Here is a 20867-nt window from a genome sequence, read left to right on the forward strand (position 1 = left end):
TTCCTCTGTTAACCCCTGCCAGCGTCCCCTGGCCTAAGCTGGCCTCTGCTGACCGCTGCTGACCACCGTTTATATTTCTGGCAACGTACAACGATTACTACTGGCTACTGCCACCCTCTGCTGACCTCTGCCAACATCTCCCGACGTCAGCTGACCATCGTTGACCATCGCTGACCATCGCTGATCATCGCTGACCATCGCTGACCACTGCTGACCGTTGCTGACAAATTGTGACACGATGTAATATAATATAATATGTTTATATGTATTAAAGTGTTGTATAATGTAAATCTATGGCAATAAATGATATAATTTCAAAGAATTTTATGTGTTTTCATCATTTTTACCCTTCTTTTCCTATCGAAATCATTCCCTTAGTTATAAGACACTCCGAATCTTTTAAAATTTTCTAAGTTCCCCGGAAAGATTTCAAATTTCTCGCCGCCAGGAATTTTTGCGAATTCCAGGAAATGACGTTATTACGTAATATTACGTAACATTACATAATTTTTGCCGAAAAATTCCGGCCGGAGAAATTTTAAAGAGCTATTACGTAATATTACGTAATATTACATAATGTTACGTAATATTACATAATTTTTGCCGAAAAATTCAGGGAGGAATTTTAGCCGCTGCCTGAAACTTCTTGGAAATGTCAGGGATTCCGAGAAGTTTCAGGGACGCCGGTAAGTTTCAGGGAACGGAGAATTTTCAGGAATTCTTAGAAATGACGTCATTTCCAGGAATTCGCAGAAATTCCTGGCGGCGGAAAATTTGGAGAGGGGAAGAGGGGTAAAAAATGATGAGAATACATAGAATTCTTTGAAATTATATCATTTATTGTCATAGATTTACATTATACTTAACTTTAATACATATAAACATATTATATTATATTACATCATGTCACAAGTTGTCAGCAACGGTCAGCAGCGGTCAGCGATGGTCAGCGATGGTCAGCTGACGTCGGGAGATGGCAGAGGCCAGCTTAGGTCGGGAGATGCTGGCAGAGGTCAGCAGAGGCTGGCAGTAACAAGTAGTAATCGTTATACGTTGTCGGAAGCATCAGGGATGGTCAGCTGTGGTCAGCTGTGGTCAGCAGAGGCTAGCAGTGGCAAGCAGTGGCAAGCAGAGTCCAGCGGAGGCAGGCAGAAGTCAGTAATAATCGTTATACGTTGTCAGAAATATAAGCGGTGGTCAGCAGAGGCCAGCAGAGGCTGGGAGAGGCTAACAGTAGCTAGTCGTAATCGTTATACGTTGTCAGAAGTAACAGGAGTGGTCAGTAGCAGTCAGCAGAGCCCAGCGGAGGCTGGCAGACGTCAGTAGTAATCGTTATACGTTGTCAGAAATTCCAGGAGTTGTCAGCAACAGTCAGCAGAGGCTGGGAGAGAATAACAGTAGCCAGTCGTAATCGTTATACGTTGTCAGAAATTCCAGGAGTGGTCCCCAGCGATCAGCAGAGGTCAGTGGAGACCTGTTGACGGGAGATCGGATATTAGTTGTTTAAGAGCAAGAAGGGAAGTGTGAGCCTTTCTCTCTCAACTCCCACGAAAGGTCCGAACTTACTTTGGGCAGCTTCGGTGAATCGAGAAAGAGGGCATATGTCATTTTGTCTTTGTCGACCCTCCGAGGTCTTTGCATAGATGCCAAATTCAGCACCCGGTGCCCTACTCACACATACCAGATCACGCGTACGTGAGCTCGTGGAGTTTCGAGCCGAGATTCTCGACTGCCCAGACATTTTTACATTTCAACCGATGTAGGCGCACATAAGCAAAGTACCCATAGTGAAAAAAAAATTTTGTAAAATTAATCTTACGGAAATACACATTTTAAGACCCCCTGATCATATTTTAATTATTGAAAAAGAAAGAATTTTTTTTTTATTATTCCTATACAGGGTGTTCAGCCACCCCTGGGAAAAATTTTAATAGAGGATTCTAAAGGCCAAAATAAGACGAAAATCAAGAATACCAATTTGTTGATGGAGGCTTCGTTAAAAAGTTATTAGCAATTAAATTCAAAAATTTCAAATCGTTCTGGAAAAATTATTTTCGGTTGCGGGGGTCAATTACAATCATTTTTGGTCATTAGACATACCCCCGAAATCCTACCCACTTTTGAAAAAAAAATTCGAGTAGGTGTGAAATACTTTGAAAAATTAAAAAATTTCAAATCGCTTTAAAAAAATTATTTTTAATTACAGGGGTCAATTACAATCATTTTTGGTCCATATACATACCCACGAATTCCTACGCATTTTCGAGAAAAAAATTCCTAATCGAAAATGTGATTTATGGCCAGAAATGTTGTCCGAAAATTTCATGCGTATCTTTAAAATGTCATAACTCCTGAACGGATTGACGGATTTTAATGTTTAAAAAAGCAAACTACGCGTATTTTGGTGGAGCATATGTACAAATCATAAAAATATTCGAAACGTTGGTCCTTGACCCCACAAAATGAGAAAAACCCCATAAAAATGGTCCAATTTTCAAACAGCCATAACTCCTACAATAGTGAATATATTTGAATGAAACTTTTTTCTGGAACAGAGCTCATGGGCACCTACAAAAAAGTATTAGACAACTTTTCTGTAGGCCGTCAAACAAAAATACTAAAAATGAAAAAGGAATTTTTAAGAAAAATCGACAGGGGGTAGGTGCCTAAATTTTTCGACGAAAAAAAAAATTTTTAATTAATTCTGAAAAACTTATTTTCGGTTGTGGTGGTCAATTACAATCATTTTTGGTGAATAGACATACCCCCAAAATCTTGCGCATTTTCGAGAAAAAAATTCAGTTCGGGCGGAACTTTAAACGTTAATAATTTCTTAACGAAGCCACCATCAACAAATTGGTATTCTTGATTTTTGTCTTATTTTGGCCTCTAGTATCCCCCATTAAAATTTTTCCCTGGGGTGGCCGAACACCCTGTATATGATTGAGTATAATGGCTGAATGAATTTAAATGAAACTTTACATTCAAGTTTTATGTTCTCATTTCAAAGTCCGGTTAGACTTTGACTATAATCAACCCATGGATATTAATGATTGTACCTCTTGTTTTATAGTTGTTCCGATACATAGGCGTAATTTATAAAAAATCTTTTAAATGTTTCATATAAATTTTAGGAAGAATTCAACTTTATGTAAAAAAAATTAAATAAACTTCTTCTCTATCTTCTCTAGAAAAGAAAATATTAAATGAAATCTTATACATTACACGCTTACTTAAATTGCATTGAAAACGAATACCAAAAATGTTTTAGAATAATGTACAAAATGGTCTCACTTGCAAAGGGTTAATTGAGAAATAAATGTTTGGTAATTGAAAACAGGTAAGCAGCTTAACCGGCTGCGATTTTCGCTTAAATTGTTAACTCGGTTCTAACAAGGAAAAGTTAGAATAGTATCCGGTTTTGGGTTAAATTTTACTGAGATATTATTAAAGTTATTAGAGGTACTTATTTTCAGAAATAGAACTATCAGTAACCAGCGCAGCATGAGTGATTAGGTGTTTGCTTGCAAGTTCAAGAAGCTTTTTTTGCTCTGCAGGTTCGAACCCTGCTAGAACAAATCTTTTTTTTATTTTTTCTATCATATTTTAATCGTACACTAAATGTGACATTATATTTTTGTCTGACCTTCGAATATTTTTTTTTTAAATTGAATTTTGTTGAGTTTTGGCCCAAAACCCCTACTCCTTTACGTAACTGTTTGGTTGGTATTGAAGCTAGTGACTTTCTCCTGGAGAAAATTTTAATGGCTATAAATATTTACATGCAAATAGGTAATATATAATAGACATACACTTTAATATAGAATTAAACTGATACATATGTATGCCTCATGTATCAAATGAAAATATTCTTCTATTTAACAAAATTTCAATTACGTTAAAAATCCCCGAAGCGTATAATTTTATAATGGATTAAAATTTTTCATAACTCTTAGATAACTCATGATTGCATTTCTGTTCAATATGAATATAGTAACTATATTATTTACAAAGATTCTACAAAACTGTAGTTACTATATTTTGTTTTACATTATCAACAACCGAAATGTAACCTTCTTCAGTTGTTGCAATCCCAAAATTGATTGGTAACATCAAGATCTCATTATGTAATGGATGTCTCTAAAACTCGACTGAAATACAAACCAGAAATACAAAGGTGCCTATGTTTTTCAGTCATGGGTCAAAGGAGATTTAGAATTTCGGTAATTCATAAGACTATTAATTATACCTTCCATTGATAAAGTTCTAGTCTGGTTAGCTTTCAGTTTCAATATTTTATCCTATTATATTTTATTAATTTACTTGTCTACTTGTGTAATCTCTATATTGATCATTCTATTGCTTTGTGGGTAATTTAACAATTATTTGATAATTTAACAATCATCTCTGAGATGGGTGCCCTTATTGCTTCTCCGGAAGCAGGAGATGCATCAGTTAACATCATACCACAAATGAAGAAATATTCTGTCATTACTGATGATCGGTCTAAGAGTTTTGTTTCTACAATGTCAGAAAACGACTCCATTACACAAAATGTTTTGAGATCCACATCACATAATGATATCAACATCATGAATAAAAGTGAATATGAGGAGATGCTGATGATAAACAACATATTTGATGAAACAAGTAGTTCTACAATTCATAATAATTGCCAGTTCCCATACTATAGGTTAATATTATCATTATCTTTTGGTATTAAATGCTTTTTTATGTAAATTAATTTTCATATTTAAGAATGTTTGTCCTGTGTAAATACATTACAAATAAATGCAATTGTAGATAAACTTAAAAAAGAAATAGAAATGAAATATTCTTGATTTTTGTTACTAAATTTTATTAAATTTATTTTGAAATTATATTCATATAATAATGACAATTAAAGTTGTATGTATGGCATGATAATTTACTTCATAAAATTTTTCTGTAGGAGTAGTAAAAACATTGGCCAATTCCCAGATGCAGTTCTGGTAAAGGATGTAGGTGTATCCTGCATGCTACTAAATCACAATATTCCAGAAATATCTATTCCAGAAGCAAACAATTATTTAGTTAAACAGCTTAAAAAGGAATATAATGATTTATCTAATATTACTAGTAAAATAACTGCATATACAAAAAACATTTTAAATTATTTATCAAAGAAAAATCAAAGAAAAAATCGACTGCTCCAAAACTTGGTATTTGATTCCTAAATCAATTTACTTTCCTGATAAAATAAATATTTAAAAGTTTTTAAATTTAATTTTTATGGGGATAATATTTCCGTATGAATGTTTCTTCTGTGTAATTTGTTTATAAATGTACCTGAACTTAATTCCAAATGATTTTTAAATATAAGAGTTTTCTTAAAATATATTCTCTAATTTTGGTCCAATTTACAATCTATATATTTATTACACTTATACGATTTATATACTTTATAACACACCATAGGAATCCTCAAAACATGCAATAGTATCTCAAAATATAGATAATAAAGGCAATCTCTGTTTAAAGTTAAGGCTTATCAGTGATGCTGAAACACAATGTAGGCCTAAAGAAATCGTTAAAGAAGCTGATAGTATTCTATTTCAGGATAAATATATTACGTGGGACCTATATAATAAACATTGTAATTATCACAATTATTTTATTACTAATTTAAAAAAAAAAACTAGAAAATCATTTTCTTCGTTTACCAAATTACTGATCAATTTACGACGTTTTATATTATTTTTAATTGTATGTACATACATGTAGCGAAAAATCAAATTACGCATCAAGATCAAATATATGACGAATATTTAAAGTTGAGGCAAGAAAAAGAAGTTCAAACAATATTTTCTGGAAATGAAATGAAAGTAAATACTTCAAATTCATCATCACATAGCACTTCCTCTATCTATAATTACGTAATAATGAAACCGAGAAAGTCTTCGACTGAATTGTTAAAATCTACATTAATCAATTTTGGCGATCCAAATATAACTCAAAATAGTTATAAAGGTAACGGTAACAAAAATCGCAAAGAACATCTAAAAAGGTGCAATCCAGTAATATTTACTAATTGGAGAGAAATTTCAAAATTAAAACAATTTAAAAATAAAGAATTATCTATTACTCCCGATAAGTCACGACGAATGGTACGTTCAATAATTATTCAGTATTTATTATTGAAGATATTTACGTATAACTATATTAAGTATTGCTATAATGTAAAAACTCATTCGTTTTAAGTCTCATAATCTATTTCTGCACGCTTAAGTTTATATTTTAATTATAGTCGTGATATTTTTAAATTATAGACGGATACAAACGAAAAGATTTTGAAGGATCACCTTTTTGATTCAAACATGAATAACAACTTACCGAATTCAAAGTTTCACACCGTAAATGTTCGAATTGTAAAACATAAGCGGAAACATGTATAGCTTTTGTATTTTTTGTCTTTCGTTGCATTCATATTTAATAAACACATTTATATAATTTTGATTAATTATCAATTTCTATTTCTAATAAGTACTTTATATTGTGACCTAATATTGTTTAAATCGATAACTTCCCCGTAATTAAAAAATTCTGTTAATATTTCTGTTCAGAATTTCAGACATGTTTCATATTTATATGGTACATTATCGATACTTTAATTCGATACTTATCGCAAGTCGATCTTTCAGTTTGTGTATATATATATATATAAAACTCCTATAATAGGAGGAAGTATTTAATTTTATTTATATAAAAGTATACAGTATACAAAATTGTACATAACTATATATGTATACGGTGCAATAATAATCGATATTAATGATTCATAAATTTTAAAAACTATTAGTTTTCGCGAAAAAAGGTGCTCGTTTCAATGTTGTAGGTTATGTTACTTGGCTAAAGGTTAGAAATTTTAGTAATTTAAAGTCCATATAATTAAAACATATGTTGCGTTTCTAATTTACAAATTATCAGGAGTAAAGGTATGGCAGAAAATACAATTTTTGATCGATATAAACAAGGAATAATATGGAATGATGTTAAAATTGGTAATGATCTTTACATGATTTCTATTACAAGGAGAAATGACACAACTAAAGTATTTTTAACTAATCTCATTGAAATATGGATGGAAACATTGACAAATGAAATTATATTAACTAGATGCAGAGTAATTGAGCCTAAATTATGTTATTACAACATGAGTAGGTTATACTTAATTTTGGAGTACTATCTACTTAGAGATCACAATTAAGTATAACATACTTGTGTTTGCAAAGTAAAAATATAAATTTCTATATATTTAATTTCTTGTATCATAGGAATTAAATCCACTATTAAATGTTGATGCTTTTAATTATGAAGAAGTTGTGGCAAACATCTTAAGTAATATATTAGAATATATTGTTGAAGCTTCTGTTGAACAAATAAAGTTACGTGCTCAGATAGAAGAGGGTTCAATGAAGTTTGCTTTATATTTATCAAAGGGAACACCTTATGATTTTTGGGAAATTATAACTAAACCTCTATGTGTATCATCAATGGAAATTATTCGTCAGCATAAAATTCTTTTAGATTTAGTAAAGAGGAAAGATGAGGAAATTGCTGAATATAAAGCAGAAGGTGCTGAGTTAATAAGAAGTACGTTTCTTCTAATATACAAACAGTCCTTATGTTTTATCTTCAAAGAAAATCTGATGATTTATTTATTGGTATAGAGAACATTGAGACAGAAACTTTTAAGGAAGAAGATCTTAAAACAAATATTTTTATTTCCAATATTGGTAAATGTACCAGTGCATTCCAAGCAATGATGAAATTTTATAATACACTTAATTTAAACGACACTAGCAAAGATTCTACTGAGTTTGCAAGGTACTAAAGGGAAAAGAAAATTATAAGTGCAAATTAAAAATATATAAAAATTGTAATACTTTATATTACAGCAGCACTAGTAAAAATGACAAAATGGAACAGTGTAAAGATAATAGAGTTGATGGGTCTAAGGAAGTTGCAAATGGAGATATTCATATTCAAAAAAAACTAGAAACTGTAAAGTCCAAATGTAAAACTCAAAAGAAATGTACTATTAATGAAAAGGTAACTAGTCCCAAAATAAGAACCAGAATGATACACAAACCTATTAAAAAATTAAAGAAAGGTTTGAATGATTTTATATTGTGAAACAATATATATATAGAAAAGTAATTTAAACGTAATATTCAGAGGGAAGGGCTGAGAGTATAAAACATGTTATTTAAAGTACTGCTTCTACTTCGACTTTACATATATTAAATTATAAATTTTTAATTTTTCTAATTGCTGTGCAATTTTGAATGTTTTTACTATGTTTTGTATTTTATGATACAAAATAGAATAGTATATCTATGATCATGAATTTAGTATTCTGTAATTTATTTAAAAACGCCATTGAAAAAAAAAGAAGATGGGTTGAAACTCATAAGCTCTTTCTCTGGCTATTGCTCCAATTGTAAATACTACATCATCAATGAATTATTATTTTTAAATAAGAGAATCTTATATAATAACATTTTTACAATTTTACAAATATGAAATTCAAAATATGTATACACTTATCAAAATTAATTATTTTATGTATATATGACGATCTTTACAAAAATATATATAAGAACATAGGTATGGTGGAATTATTTTGATCTTTTCTTATTTTACATTCCTTTTAATATCTCCAGCGTATTTATTATAAGAAATTTCATTATAAATTTTGAATAAAAATAATATACACCTAATTGCAAATTAATTGAAAAAAATGTCGGGCTCGTCCGGGATTTGAACCCGGGACCTCTCGCACCCTAAGCGAGAATCATACCCCTAGACCAACGAGCCAATTCATTGATCATTCTTTCACTAAAAATATCATGCATAATGGCGGCACTACTGCTGATCTAAAGTATTATCACTCTTATTGTTTTATGATAATTTCTCATTATATGGTGCGTGAAAGATGGCGGAACAAGCCCGACGCGACTTTAATAGGACCGCGTTAACAGTGTGATGTGAACGGGTAATTGACGTATATTTTAATTAACGTGCATCTACTTAGAACGTTTCTACAATGAAATCATGTTCCTTACGTATTCAAATTATTTCACGGATTTTTAACAACCTTGGCCTGGTATATGGGTCAGTGAGCGGAAAAAATTCCTGTAGGATTACTGGGTGTCGTCAGCTATGATTGTACTAGTTTAGATCATTGTTACAACGAACTAACCTCTATCACCGCTGTCAGACTACCAAAGGCTATAGGGATTGATACTTGGTAATAATAACCTTCGACATTTCAGAACGTTGCCCCAAATACCGACGCTGACTTACTCTCAGTTTAAATAACAATGATGAATTGAAACTATTATTGATAAGAAACAAATTAGTCTGTTAATTTGTACACGCCGAAAAGATGATAGGTTCTCTTATCAGTGATGTTTTAATTCATTTGCCATATATTGTGAATTATAAATTATTTATGTGTGTGTCGTAATATGACAAGATCGAGTTTCCATACACTAAAGTGAAAAACATTCGTGTGCTATATCTCTACAAAATAAGATAAGTTTTGAAGTAGCGAACTACGGAAAAATTCATTTGTTTTTTTCTCTAAAAAAGATAAAGAATTACGATTAAGATTAAAAATATTAACGAAGATATATTATCACAGTTTTGAAACGTCTTATTTTAAGTCAATTATAAAATTGTTTTTTTTTGTAAATTATCACACCTGTACGTTGTGTACAAACATTTAAATACTCACGTAACACAAGTAGTTTCACTATCAACTTTTTCAAAAATAAAATCGTGTGCAAAAAAAGTTTGATTCCATTTCATCGATACATTTTCGGGTAAGAAATGAAAAACATTACGAGTCTTGATGGCCAATTATTGGCGCTACGAGTCTCGATGACCTGCTAAATGTAAACAATAGTAGGGATTACTTACAGATTTGGTGAGTGCAGTCGCCATTTTTTTTATGTGGTTCTTAAATATAGGAAGAACAGATCAGAAGTGGCGGGAGCAGACGCCGTAACAACGATCTATCCATGAAAATACAGCAGAAAGTATTATAATATAATTATTTTTATTACTATATAATTGTTTACATTTGCAGTAGAATGGCCTCCCATTTGATTGTATCGCTACTTTCGGGACACCCTGTATTATACAATAAAAATTATTAAACATGTACCTACATATATATAATAAAATTAAAATGTTATGGTGGAAATGTAAATTGTAGGAAATGCAATAAAACGTTAATTATTTCGTGAAGTATGAGACAACTTCCGATTAATCCGATAACGATTATTGGTTAAGTTATACATAAAATTTGAATTTTTGTAAATTAGACATAGATCATAAAATATACAGAAGTTTATTACAATATTATAAATACCGTTTGGTATTTAAAAAAATCAAGTAATAGTCCCGAACACGGACATTTAAGTGGACACTACTGTATTTACTGGAGAAATAGTTCGAACAGATCAAGATTTTATCCTAATTTGTGAGTTATTCTTTGAAACTCTATATTTCATGTTAATATTGTTAATTTAATTTGAATAAGTGCTATTGCCCTTTTCATATTTTATCACTTCGTCATACATTCTTAATATAGCTCTTTGGAACTGTGGAATATCTATTTTTGTATTTTATGCATATCATATAATTGCACTATTTAATAACAATAAAATTTTGAAACACGCGGGAAAATAATATTTGGTACCAATATAGGAAGTAAAACCATTTTATTTTTTAACCTAGAAACTTTCAGAATAGTTTAAATTAAGAAATTTTGCTGAATAAATTTAGAGAAATTCATGTGAAATAAGTTACACGAGTATAAATATTATGGATTTTACAAAATTGATGAATTTTTTACTTTTTCTAAATCGGTGTAAAATCGGGCATCTTGAAAATGAGGTGATAATATGAGACAGCATTACTTTGCTTCGAAATAAGTTCTGAAACTGCGTTAAAGGATCTATAGAAAAGTTTTAATAACAGACTTGTCTAAAATATGGCAGTATAATTATATTTTAAGTAGTTATACTATAAACCCTTATTGTCTTCAGAACAATTAGTGTTGCAAAATATACAAACTGGATGCCATTGACCTTGACTGTACCGATGAGAATACATCGCGATAATGTAATAAATGAGCGTATTTATTTTATTAGAAAGGATGTGCAGAATATCAGATGTTGGATATAATTTTGTGAGCTAAATTTGTATAACTACATTAAATTTAATAGACAAGATAATTTGTTAAATTGAGGTTGCAATAAACCAAACAAAATGATCAATCTTGTTATTCTGTTAGTTAATATCGAAATTTAAAAGATATATTAGAGACATATCTTCATAGAGCTATTAAACTAAAGCAATTCATTCATCTATTTACACAGTTAATATCAAATTTTTCTGTCGTTAACAAAATCAATTATTCTATATTTGTAATTTTATTATATTATTTAATGTGTTGAACAATTCTGTGGTGTGTGAAATTCTATGTCAATAGAAAGGTGGGAAAAACATACCTATGTATATCGCAGAACGATCTTTCAGTTTGTGTATGCACTCTATACATGGATGTAGGAGACTCGTAATACGAGGAATCTTTTAATTTTATTTATATAAAAGTATACAGTATACATAATTGTACATAAATATATATGTATACGGTGCAATAATAATCGATATTAATGATTGATAAATTTTAAAAACTATTAGTTTTAGCGAAAAAAGATGCTCGTTTCAATGTTGTAGGTTATGTTACTTGATTAAAGGTTAGAAATTTCGTAATTTAAAATCCACATAATTAAACATAGTTGCGTTTCTTGGTTACAAATTGTTAGGAATGAAAGTATGCCAGAAAATACAATTTTTGATACAAAAATGACACAACTGAAGTATTTTTAACTAATTTCATTGAAATATGGATAGAAACATTGATAAATGAAATTATTTTAACTAGATGCAGAGTAATTGAGCATAAGTTATGTTATTACAACATGAGTAGGTTATACTTAATTTTGGAATTCTATCTACTTAGAGATCACAATTAAGTATAACATACTTGTGTTTGCACAGTAAAAATATAAATTTCTATATATTTAATTTCTTGTATCATAGGAATTAAATCCACTATTAAATGTTGATGCTTTTAATTATGAAGAAGTTGTGGCAAACATCTTAAGTAATATATTAGAATATATTGTTGAAGCTTCTGTTGAACAAATAAAGTTACGTGCTCAGATAGAAGAGGGTTCAATGAAGTTTGCTTTATATTTATCAAAGGGAACACCTTATGATTTTTGGGAAATTATAACTAAACCTCTATGTGTATCATCAATGGAAATTATTCGTCAGCATAAAATTCTTTTAGATTTAGTAAAGAGGAAAGATGAGGAAATTACTGAATATAAAGCAGAAGGTGCTGTGTTAATAAGAAGTACGTTTCTTCTAATATACAAACAGTTTTGATGTTTTATCTTTAAAGAAAATACTATTAATGAAAAAGTAACTAGTCTCAAAATAAGAACCAGAATGATACATAAACCTATTAAAAAATTAAAAAAAGGTTTAAATGATTTTATATTGTAAAAAAATATAAGAAATATAAGAAAATAATTTAAACATAATATTCAGAAGGAAGGGCTCAGAGTATAAATCATGTTATTTAAAGTACTTACTACTTCTACTTCGATTTTACATGTATTTTCGTATAAATTTTAAATTGTAAATTATAAATTTGTAGTTTTTTAAATTGTGCAATTTTGAATGTTTCTACTATAATACAAAATAGAATAGTGTATCTATGATCATGAGTTTAATATTCTGTAATTTATTTAAAAACGCCATTGAAGAAAAAAAAGGTGGGTTGAAACTTATAAGCTCTTAATTTATCAATGAATTGTTATTTTTAAATAAGAGAATTTTATTTAATAAAACTGTTATAAAAAACAAAAACATATAAGAACATAGGTATGATAGAATTATTTTTACCATTCCTTGTAACATTTTCAGGCTATTCATTATAAGAAATTTCATTATCTATTTTGTATAAAAAAATATATCATTAATTACAAGCTATTGAGAAAAAAGGCGTTGGGCTCGTCCGGGATTTGAACCCGGGACCTCTCGCACCCTAAGCGAGAATCATACCCCTAGACCAACGAGCCAATTCATTGATCATTCTTTCACTAAAAATATCATGCATAATGGCGGCACTACCGCTGATCTAAAGTATTATCACTCTTATTGTTTTATGATAACTTCTCATTATATGGTGCGTGAAAGATGGCGGAACAAGCCCGACGCGACTTTAATAGGACCGCGTTGACAGTGCAATGTGGACGGGTAATCGACGTATATTTTAATTAACGTGCATCTACTTACAACGTTTCTACAATGAAATCGTGTTCCTTACGTGTTTAAACTATTACACGGATTTTTAACAACCTAGGCCTGGTATACGGGTCAGCGAGCGGAAAAAATTCCTGCAGGATTAGTGGGTGTCGTTGGCAACGATTGCACCAGTTTAGATCTTTCGTACAACGAACTAACCTCTATCACCGCTGTCAAAGACTACCAAAGGCTACAGGAATTGATACTCGATAATAATAACCTTCGAGATCTCAGAACGTTGCCCCAAATACCGACGCTGACCACTCTCAGTTTGAATAACAATAAGGTTTGTTCTTTTTCTTTACTTAGTCAACGTATCGATGAAAGCGTAATGATGAATTTGAACTATCATTGATAAGAAACAAATTAGTCTGTTAATGCGTACACGGCGAAAAGACGGTAGATTAATTGTTCTATCAATGATTTTTTAATTCATCCGCTTTGTATCGTGAATTGTAAGTTATTTACGTGTGTGTCGTAATATGACAGATCGGGTTTCCATACACTAAAGTGAGAAACATTCGTGTGCTATATCTATACAAAATAAGATAAGTTTTGAAGTAGCGAGCTACGGAAGATATGGGTATCAAATATTAGTTAACATTTTTAAAGCTCGCAAACAACATACGAAGAAATAGAAATAATTGATTTTAGAAAAATAGGTATTATTGCTGGTGTACCTACCATAAAACTAATGAAGCTTCAATTTTGGGCCGAGTACGTAGAAGGGGCATCTCAGATCTTTCGCAAATTTTATGTTTAACATATTTCTCTGTTTAATTTTGTAAAGCGTATTTGAGAGTTTTTTATTTTACATATAAAATGTTATAAAGATAAATACATTTTCGTAATAATAACAACAATTATCTTTTATAAAATATTTCAGAAAAGGAAAGGACTACTCAAAATAATTAGCTTGTGGTTCTGATTAGTTTATATTCACCATTTGGTATTATTGAAGGGCGGAGTATCGAATAATAATTTAAAAAACATGAAATATTCACTTTGTAAATTTGATTATATTTTAAAAATTAATCTGAATCTCCAACCATGATAATATTTTATTTTTGGTAATATAACTGTTCAAAAAGATAAATTGCTGCAAACTAGTTTAACATAATTGTGGTTGAGTATTTATATTAATTCTTTAAACATTCAAATTTAATAAATGTTTTCATTTTACTTTTATAGCTGAAAAATATTATATGTATAATCATTGTTTGTGTACTACGTTCTAATTTTATTGCAATGTATTTAAATCAAGAGATTCCAGCTTATTGCGTTAATGTGTCTGTTATCACAATGGGAAACAGATTTATCGCGTATTGCGCTTAACTGTTATTTTAAAATACCAAACGACCGTTTATAACGACAGTTTATAACTTTTTCAATTTCATAAAAGCACGAAATTCAATATTTTACAGCACAATATTTTAAGACAATTATAAAATTGTCTCTTTTTTTGTAAATTATTAGTTTCACTATCATCTTTTTCAAAAATAAAATCGTGTACAAAAAAGTTTGATTCTATTTCATCGATCTATTTTCGGGTAAGAAATGAAAAACATTACGAGTCTCGATGGCCAATTCTTCAACCTGCTAAATGTAAGCAACAATAGGGATTATTTACAGATTTAGCCAGTGCAGTCGCCATTTTTTTTATGTGGTTCTTAGATATAGGAAGAACAGATCAGGAGTGGTGGGGGTAGATCCCGTAACAACGATCTATCCATGAAAATACAGCAGAAAGTATTATAATATAATTATTTGTATTAATATATAATTGTTTACATTTGCAGTAGAATGGCCTCCCATTTGATTGTATCACTAATTTCGGGACACCCTGTATTATACAATAAAAATTATTAAACATGTACCTACATGTATATAAAAAAATTAAAATGTTATGGTGGAAATGTAAATTGTAGGAAATGCAATAAAACGTTAATTATTTCATGAAGTACGAGACAACTTCTTATATGTATATGTTAGTTATTATATTATTTACTGGGGAAATAGTTCAAACAGATCAGGATTTTATCTTAATTAGTGGATCATTCTTTAAAACTCTATATTTCATGTTAATATTGTTAATTCAACTTGAATAAGTGCTATTGTTCTTTTCATATTTTAACATTTCGTCATACATTCTTAATATAGCTCTTTGGAACTGTGGAATATTTATTTTTGTATTTTATGCATGTCATATAATTGCACTATTTAATGACAATAAAATTTTAAAACACGCGGGAAAATAATATTGGGTACCGATACAGGAAGTAAAACCATTTTATTTTTTAACCTAGAAACTTTCAGAATAGTTTAAATTAAGAAATTTTGCTGAATAAATTTAGAGAAATTCATGTGAAATAAGTTACACGAGTATAAATAGTATGGATTTTACAAATTTATGAATTTTTCACTTTTTCTAAATCGGTGTAAAATCGGGCATCTTGAAAATGAGGTGATAATATGAGACAGCATTACTTTGCTTCGAAATAAGTTCTGAAACTTCATTAAAGGATTTATAGAAAAGTTTGAATAACAGACTAATCTAAAATATGATAATATAATTACATTTTAAGTAGTTATATAATAAACCCTTAGTGTTTTCAGAACAATTAGTATTGCCAAATATGCAAACTGCATCATTTGATCCTAATTGAAGCTGAACAATTTCACTAATATCAAATGTCTCATATTGCTACCATTTCAAAATTTTACTTTTTTCTCATTATATTATAATAAAATGCACATCAATTTTAAAACTTGATTGATATTATGAAACTGTGATTATTATAAAATGTCATATCTTCTTGTTTTTCTTTGAAATCACAAAATTAATAACAAAAGTTACACTTGGACACCGACGCATAAAAAGTTTTTGTTACATCAGAAACGATACAATGGTTGCTATAATCTTCACACTTCGTTTTCATCCATTGCTACATATGTATGTCAGTACTGTATATTGTTCAAAACCTTTTCCTCTAATAAATTACTAATTAAATAAACATGAATAAAAAATCGTTTAGTATTTATAAACTTATTATTATCTAGAATATTTGCATTCGTAAAGTTGGGTTTTATTGAAAGAATGGTATCGTGTATGTTTTTAATGTAATCCACGTATGAATCTATAATAATTGGCAAGTCCATAAATTGAGAAGAGCTGAATGAGACTTTTGTTTCGTTTCAGACGTATAGTTAACTGTACCTGCTTCAATCAGTAGGCATTTGAAGGTGGAAGGAAGAATTTATGATTTATTCATTTGCAATTTAGATTCTATTTGCAACAAGCTGGTTGCCATTGACCTTGTCTGTATCGATGCGAATACATCGCGATAATGTAATAAATGAGCGCATTAATTTGTTAGAAACGATTTGTTGCAATATATCGGATATTGGATATACTTTTGTGAGCTAAATTTGTATAACTGCATTAAATTTAATGGACAAGATAATTTGTTAAATTGAGGTTGCGATAAACCAAATAAAATGTACAATCTTATTGTTAATAACGAAATTTAAAAGATATATTTGAGACATATTTTCATAGAACTATTAAACTAATGCAATTCATTCAGTATTTATTGTATTATTTTTCTTGAATTATAGTATAGATTTTGTAATTACCTGGTCTTTATATTTAATATCAAATTTTTCATTGTTTTCCATTGTTAATGAAATCAATTATTCCACATTTATAGTTTCATTATATTATTTATTATATTAAACAATTTTGTGTCAATAGAAAGGCGGGAAAAACATGCACGCAGAAAAAATATTTTAAACGTTAACCCGAAATGTATTTTTAAGTATTTGATTGAGAATAATTGTTTTGTGATACTCAATTTTTTACGTTTTTTCATGGTATTTTAAAAAGTAATGTCTGATCAATCTAAATAATTTTCGATACCTTTGTATAGAAAATAGCAGTGTTGAATAAAATATAATTTCATTGCATTCGCTACAATTACTTCTGCACAATAATTGCATTGTGATTACATACTAAGTATTGTGTAATTGTCGTGGTATCATAATTGTAAATCATTAAACAATATAATTATTATGTAGGTGTAATATAATTGAATTATAACTACAATGTAATTACTTTATAGAAGTAAGCAAATGTAATTAGAGTACATTTTGTTTAACATTGGTAAATACGTACATTTCCATGGTTGAAATATTGTTTATTTAATGTAACAATATTTTTATTGCATTTGTAACTAACATAGCTTGTGGAGCTTTTAAATAATCAAATATCTTATAGAAGAATTATTGTGTAAATGCTTCTACTTTGCATATTGTTATTACATTTTAAGCTTTCCTTTACTTGTTTTCTATATCTATCAGTTATCACTGAATTATCATGAGTACACTTTAAATAATTTACTATTTATCGCAGTTCCATTTGTAGTAAAATAAAGTTCAATAATTATTTTTATTATACCTTCTACAGATTTCTTATAAAGAAGTCATCAAAATCTCGTTTTCAATGAATTTGATCGAGAAGGTAGTTTTAATATGGTCGTACAGTAGAAACGACATAATTATATATAAAAATACAGACTGATTTGTCTCGTGGTCTGTTTATATTGCATAGATCAATATAATTATTATTCTATTTCTTTAAAATCGAAAAAATTTCATCGAATAATAAAAGTTTAAAATTACGTCGTTTTTCTAATACAATTTTAATATGCACACAAAGAAATAGTTAAAAAATTAAGTATTGAAGTTTTACTTTTAGAAAATGGCTGAACGGCAACTGTATAACAAGTTTCAATCATTATTTTCGTTTTGCATTCGTTAAAATATTTCAATTTTCGTAGAAGCTATAAATTTTTCATCCGATCCCCTTTCATTCTGCTGAGTCCATTCTATCCTTGGAATCCGTACTGCAAGTCATGCTATTTAATTGCAATAACTATTATTCTTGGTTTCTTTCCTAGCTTCAAACGTTCTGGAATCTCCATGGCCTTCATTTAACATTGCTAAACTCAATAAGTACATATAATTTATAATATAAGTTATGTTACTGTTGCTATTTCTGAACAGTTCTAATGTTTCAAGCGTTCCAGAATTTATACGACTGCCATCTTGGTAAATTCGTTTCATTCGTACGACGTAAATTCCAAGCTGTTTTGTTTAAGTTTTAGCGTTTTAGGCATTTTGGAATCTGCACGACCATTGGGTAAACTTTACTAAAATCATTTGTTCGTACGATTATACGCTGTTACTTCTATTTCACTGCTGAATTGTTTAGATATCGGACATAGACGCCGCGTTGAAAAGGATACAAGAATGTTGTCCTAACGTGGTGCACGTGAGTTTGCTGGGCAATCCAGGATGCCCCGATCAATTGACCCATCCAACGTCTACGGACGAAGAGGATTATGATCGTTACAGGCTTTATGCGATATACGTGTTACCATCGAGCCTTCGTTTCCTTGATTCGCGATCAGTCACGCGTCGAGAAAAAATAAACGCTGAAAGACGAGGCAAATACTCGAGAACCGTGAAACTGGTTCCAGAATTATCATCAAAGTTAGTCTCCAATACGATAGACGAGTTCGACGATATATTGTTCAACGTTCACTATACGCCTTTACCAACGTCGATACGTGATCCCCTCGACCATAAAGGTACGATTTTTAACGTTACATTATGCATTTTATAATTCTTATCAATATCAATTTAATGTGAAAATTAGAGAGAAAAGCCTAGACTAGGTATTATGTTTATATCGTTATATGTTTTGCAGTTATCGATTTACGTTTGTATTTGTTTTGTAAGCTGCATTATCCAAGATTTAGGAGATTTTTTTTTGATCCAAATGCTCGTACAGGTATTGAAAATTATTATTTTACAAATACAATTATCATTATCTCACTCTTAAGTTTGATTATTATTTTTAAGAAATTACAAAGTGAGTACTCGAGTTACACGGAATCATAAATACGTGGTTATCCTTTCTTATTCCTTAAATTTAGGAAAATCAAGGGAAAATATCTAGAAACGTATTTTCTGTACAAAATGAGCTCATTATTTTTAGAAGATATACTTTCTTTTATAATACAGTCGTAATACGTATATTTGTTTAAATTATATTTTGTTAATTTTGTACTCATACATGTTTTACCATAACTAAATTTGACAGTCGAATTATAAATAGCAATTAAAATTTTAGTTTCAGTCTATGAAGAAATGTATGACAAATACAATAAGTTGCGTTTAAAATCGATCAGTTAATTACTTGTTGAATTATCCTAGACGCCATTTTGAAGAATGTGGTTTTAAGTTTGTAATGAAGTTTCGAAATAGCCTTATAAAATAGCTTGTAACTCCGTGACGTTAACAAATTCGAGCTGAGAATTCACGAGAAAACAAAAGTTGAGAGAATGAGAGAATAACACATTGTCCATGTCCGACATTTTATTAATCTCCGGTCTCTTATCGATGTGTGACCTTCCCCTCTACTTATCAACGCAATACAATGAACAAGATTCACATGCAAATATTAAGATTGCATTTATCGACGTTCCACTGTAGATAGAAAAACTCTGGTTATTGTTTGAAAGCTGTTTCTATAATTTAAAAACAATTATATCCACCATTTAATTCCTCTTTTGTTACATTATCTGCGAAATCAATACTAATTCGCATGTTATATAACCTGAATTTCTCCTAAAATAAAATTTTATGTGATAATACTGTTATCAAGTATTAAAATACATTAATTATAATTCTCAATATTAATCTTTTGATATTACTGAAGGATTTTGATATTATTCTTGGCTTTGTTTCTTATAATTGTATTATTTATTTTAAATCTTAAGTCTCTTTTTAACTGAACTTCAAAATATGTATTGAACAAAGTATGCCAAACTTTTGTTTACGAAAACATTGTTATTTTTTCCAATATATCCAACTCCGTTTTTTTTTTTTTATTAGAGCAATTAGAACAAAATTGAACACGTTATCATTATTCAACTTTTAGATTTATCATTTTAAAATCCCCCTCCTCATTCATTGCGAGTTATATTAGTAAAACAGAAAAAATATTTTTATTGAATTGCTTTTATGAAACCAATGTTTTAAGATATTCGAAAATAATTCCCACATACAATTTACCTGTTTCTGTTTTAGGAGCCTTTGGAAGATGTAAATATCGGTATTCCGGGAAGAATTCCGAAGGAAACCGATTTATCTCGAACAATGATCTTTGAACGCAGACTGAGTAACTGGAAGTATCTTTGGGCGTAAATTGAAATCATGCTTTACCAAACGATTGACAAAAACAATAGTCAGCTCCGTAAAGTAAGAATAATCAAAACGATGCACAAAGTCTATCTTACGTGTTCCATATATTCATGACAGAATCTCTCAGCTGCGTGACCGACGACGTGTTGGTTTTAATTACTGTA

General features: G+C 29.6%; 3 protein-coding genes and 2 non-coding genes across 6 annotated transcripts; 3 read left to right on the plus strand and 2 right to left on the minus strand.

Moving 5' to 3' along the window:
* Positions 1-4130: 4130 nt before the first annotated feature.
* LOC143348241 (uncharacterized) lies at positions 4131-6434 on the plus strand. Its single transcript, XM_076778248.1, has 6 exons — positions 4131-4223; positions 4413-4693; positions 4952-5201; positions 5458-5675; positions 5738-6146; positions 6309-6434. Exons 1-6 carry the CDS (start codon positions 4131-4133, stop codon positions 6432-6434), a joined length of 1377 nt encoding a protein of 458 aa, XP_076634363.1.
* A 242-nt stretch (positions 6435-6676) lies between these two features.
* Positions 6677-8677, plus strand: LOC143347410 (non-homologous end-joining factor 1). Of its 2 annotated transcripts, XM_076776539.1 has the most exons (5): positions 6677-6894; positions 6967-7162; positions 7314-7632; positions 7710-7866; positions 7938-8677. In XM_076776539.1, exons 2-5 carry the CDS (start codon positions 6977-6979, stop codon positions 8173-8175), a joined length of 900 nt encoding a protein of 299 aa, XP_076632654.1. In that variant the 5' UTR covers positions 6677-6894; positions 6967-6976; the 3' UTR covers positions 8176-8677. The 2 variants fall into 2 exon arrangements, with proteins under 2 accessions (XP_076632654.1, XP_076632655.1); XM_076776540.1 differs by having other exon boundaries at positions 6677-7162; positions 7941-8676.
* Positions 8678-8787: 110 nt separating this feature from the next.
* On the minus strand, positions 8788-8859 carry Trnap-agg (transfer RNA proline (anticodon AGG)). The gene has a single exon. It is a non-coding gene; the product is annotated as a tRNA-Pro (tRNA).
* Positions 8860-13134: 4275 nt separating this feature from the next.
* LOC143347748 (leucine-rich melanocyte differentiation-associated protein) lies at positions 13135-20788 on the plus strand. The gene is made up of 4 exons (XM_076777227.1): positions 13135-13386; positions 13493-13720; positions 18707-19085; positions 20590-20788. The coding sequence occupies exons 1-4, from the start codon at positions 13327-13329 to the stop codon at positions 20667-20669; spliced, it is 747 nt and encodes a 248-aa protein (XP_076633342.1). The 5' UTR covers positions 13135-13326; the 3' UTR covers positions 20670-20788.
* On the minus strand, positions 13137-13208 carry Trnap-agg (transfer RNA proline (anticodon AGG)). Its single transcript has one exon. It is a non-coding gene; the product is annotated as a tRNA-Pro (tRNA).
* Positions 20789-20867: the final 79 nt, after the last annotated feature.

The sequence above is a fragment of the Colletes latitarsis genome, chromosome 11 (assembly GCF_051014445.1).
Source record: "Colletes latitarsis isolate SP2378_abdomen chromosome 11, iyColLati1, whole genome shotgun sequence".
NCBI classification, from domain to species: domain Eukaryota; kingdom Metazoa; phylum Arthropoda; class Insecta; order Hymenoptera; family Colletidae; genus Colletes; species Colletes latitarsis.

Excerpts from the sequence above, each read along its gene's own strand:
- LOC143348241 (XM_076778248.1), top strand. The coding sequence starts at position 4,131 with ATGGATGTCTCTAAAACTCGACTGAAATACAAACCAGAAATACAAAGG. Across the intron at positions 4,694-4,951 it reads TGCCAGTTCCCATACTATAG|GAGTAGTAAAAACATTGGCC; the intron begins GTTAATATTATC and ends ATTTTTCTGTAG. Across the intron at positions 5,676-5,737 it reads ATTACTAATTTAAAAAAAAA|TTTTAATTGTATGTACATAC; the intron begins AACTAGAAAATC and ends GTTTTATATTAT.
- LOC143347410 (XM_076776539.1), top strand. The coding sequence starts at position 6,977 with ATGGCAGAAAATACAATTTTTGATCGATATAAACAAGGAATAATATGG. Across the intron at positions 7,163-7,313 it reads TTATATTAACTAGATGCAGA|GAATTAAATCCACTATTAAA; the intron begins GTAATTGAGCCT and ends CTTGTATCATAG. Across the intron at positions 7,867-7,937 it reads GATTCTACTGAGTTTGCAAG|CAGCACTAGTAAAAATGACA; the intron begins GTACTAAAGGGA and ends TTTATATTACAG.
- LOC143347748 (XM_076777227.1), top strand. The coding sequence starts at position 13,327 with ATGGCGGAACAAGCCCGACGCGACTTTAATAGGACCGCGTTGACAGTG. Across the intron at positions 13,721-18,706 it reads TCAGTTTGAATAACAATAAG|ATATCGGACATAGACGCCGC; the intron begins GTTTGTTCTTTT and ends TGAATTGTTTAG. Across the intron at positions 19,086-20,589 it reads TGATCCCCTCGACCATAAAG|GAGCCTTTGGAAGATGTAAA; the intron begins GTACGATTTTTA and ends TTTCTGTTTTAG.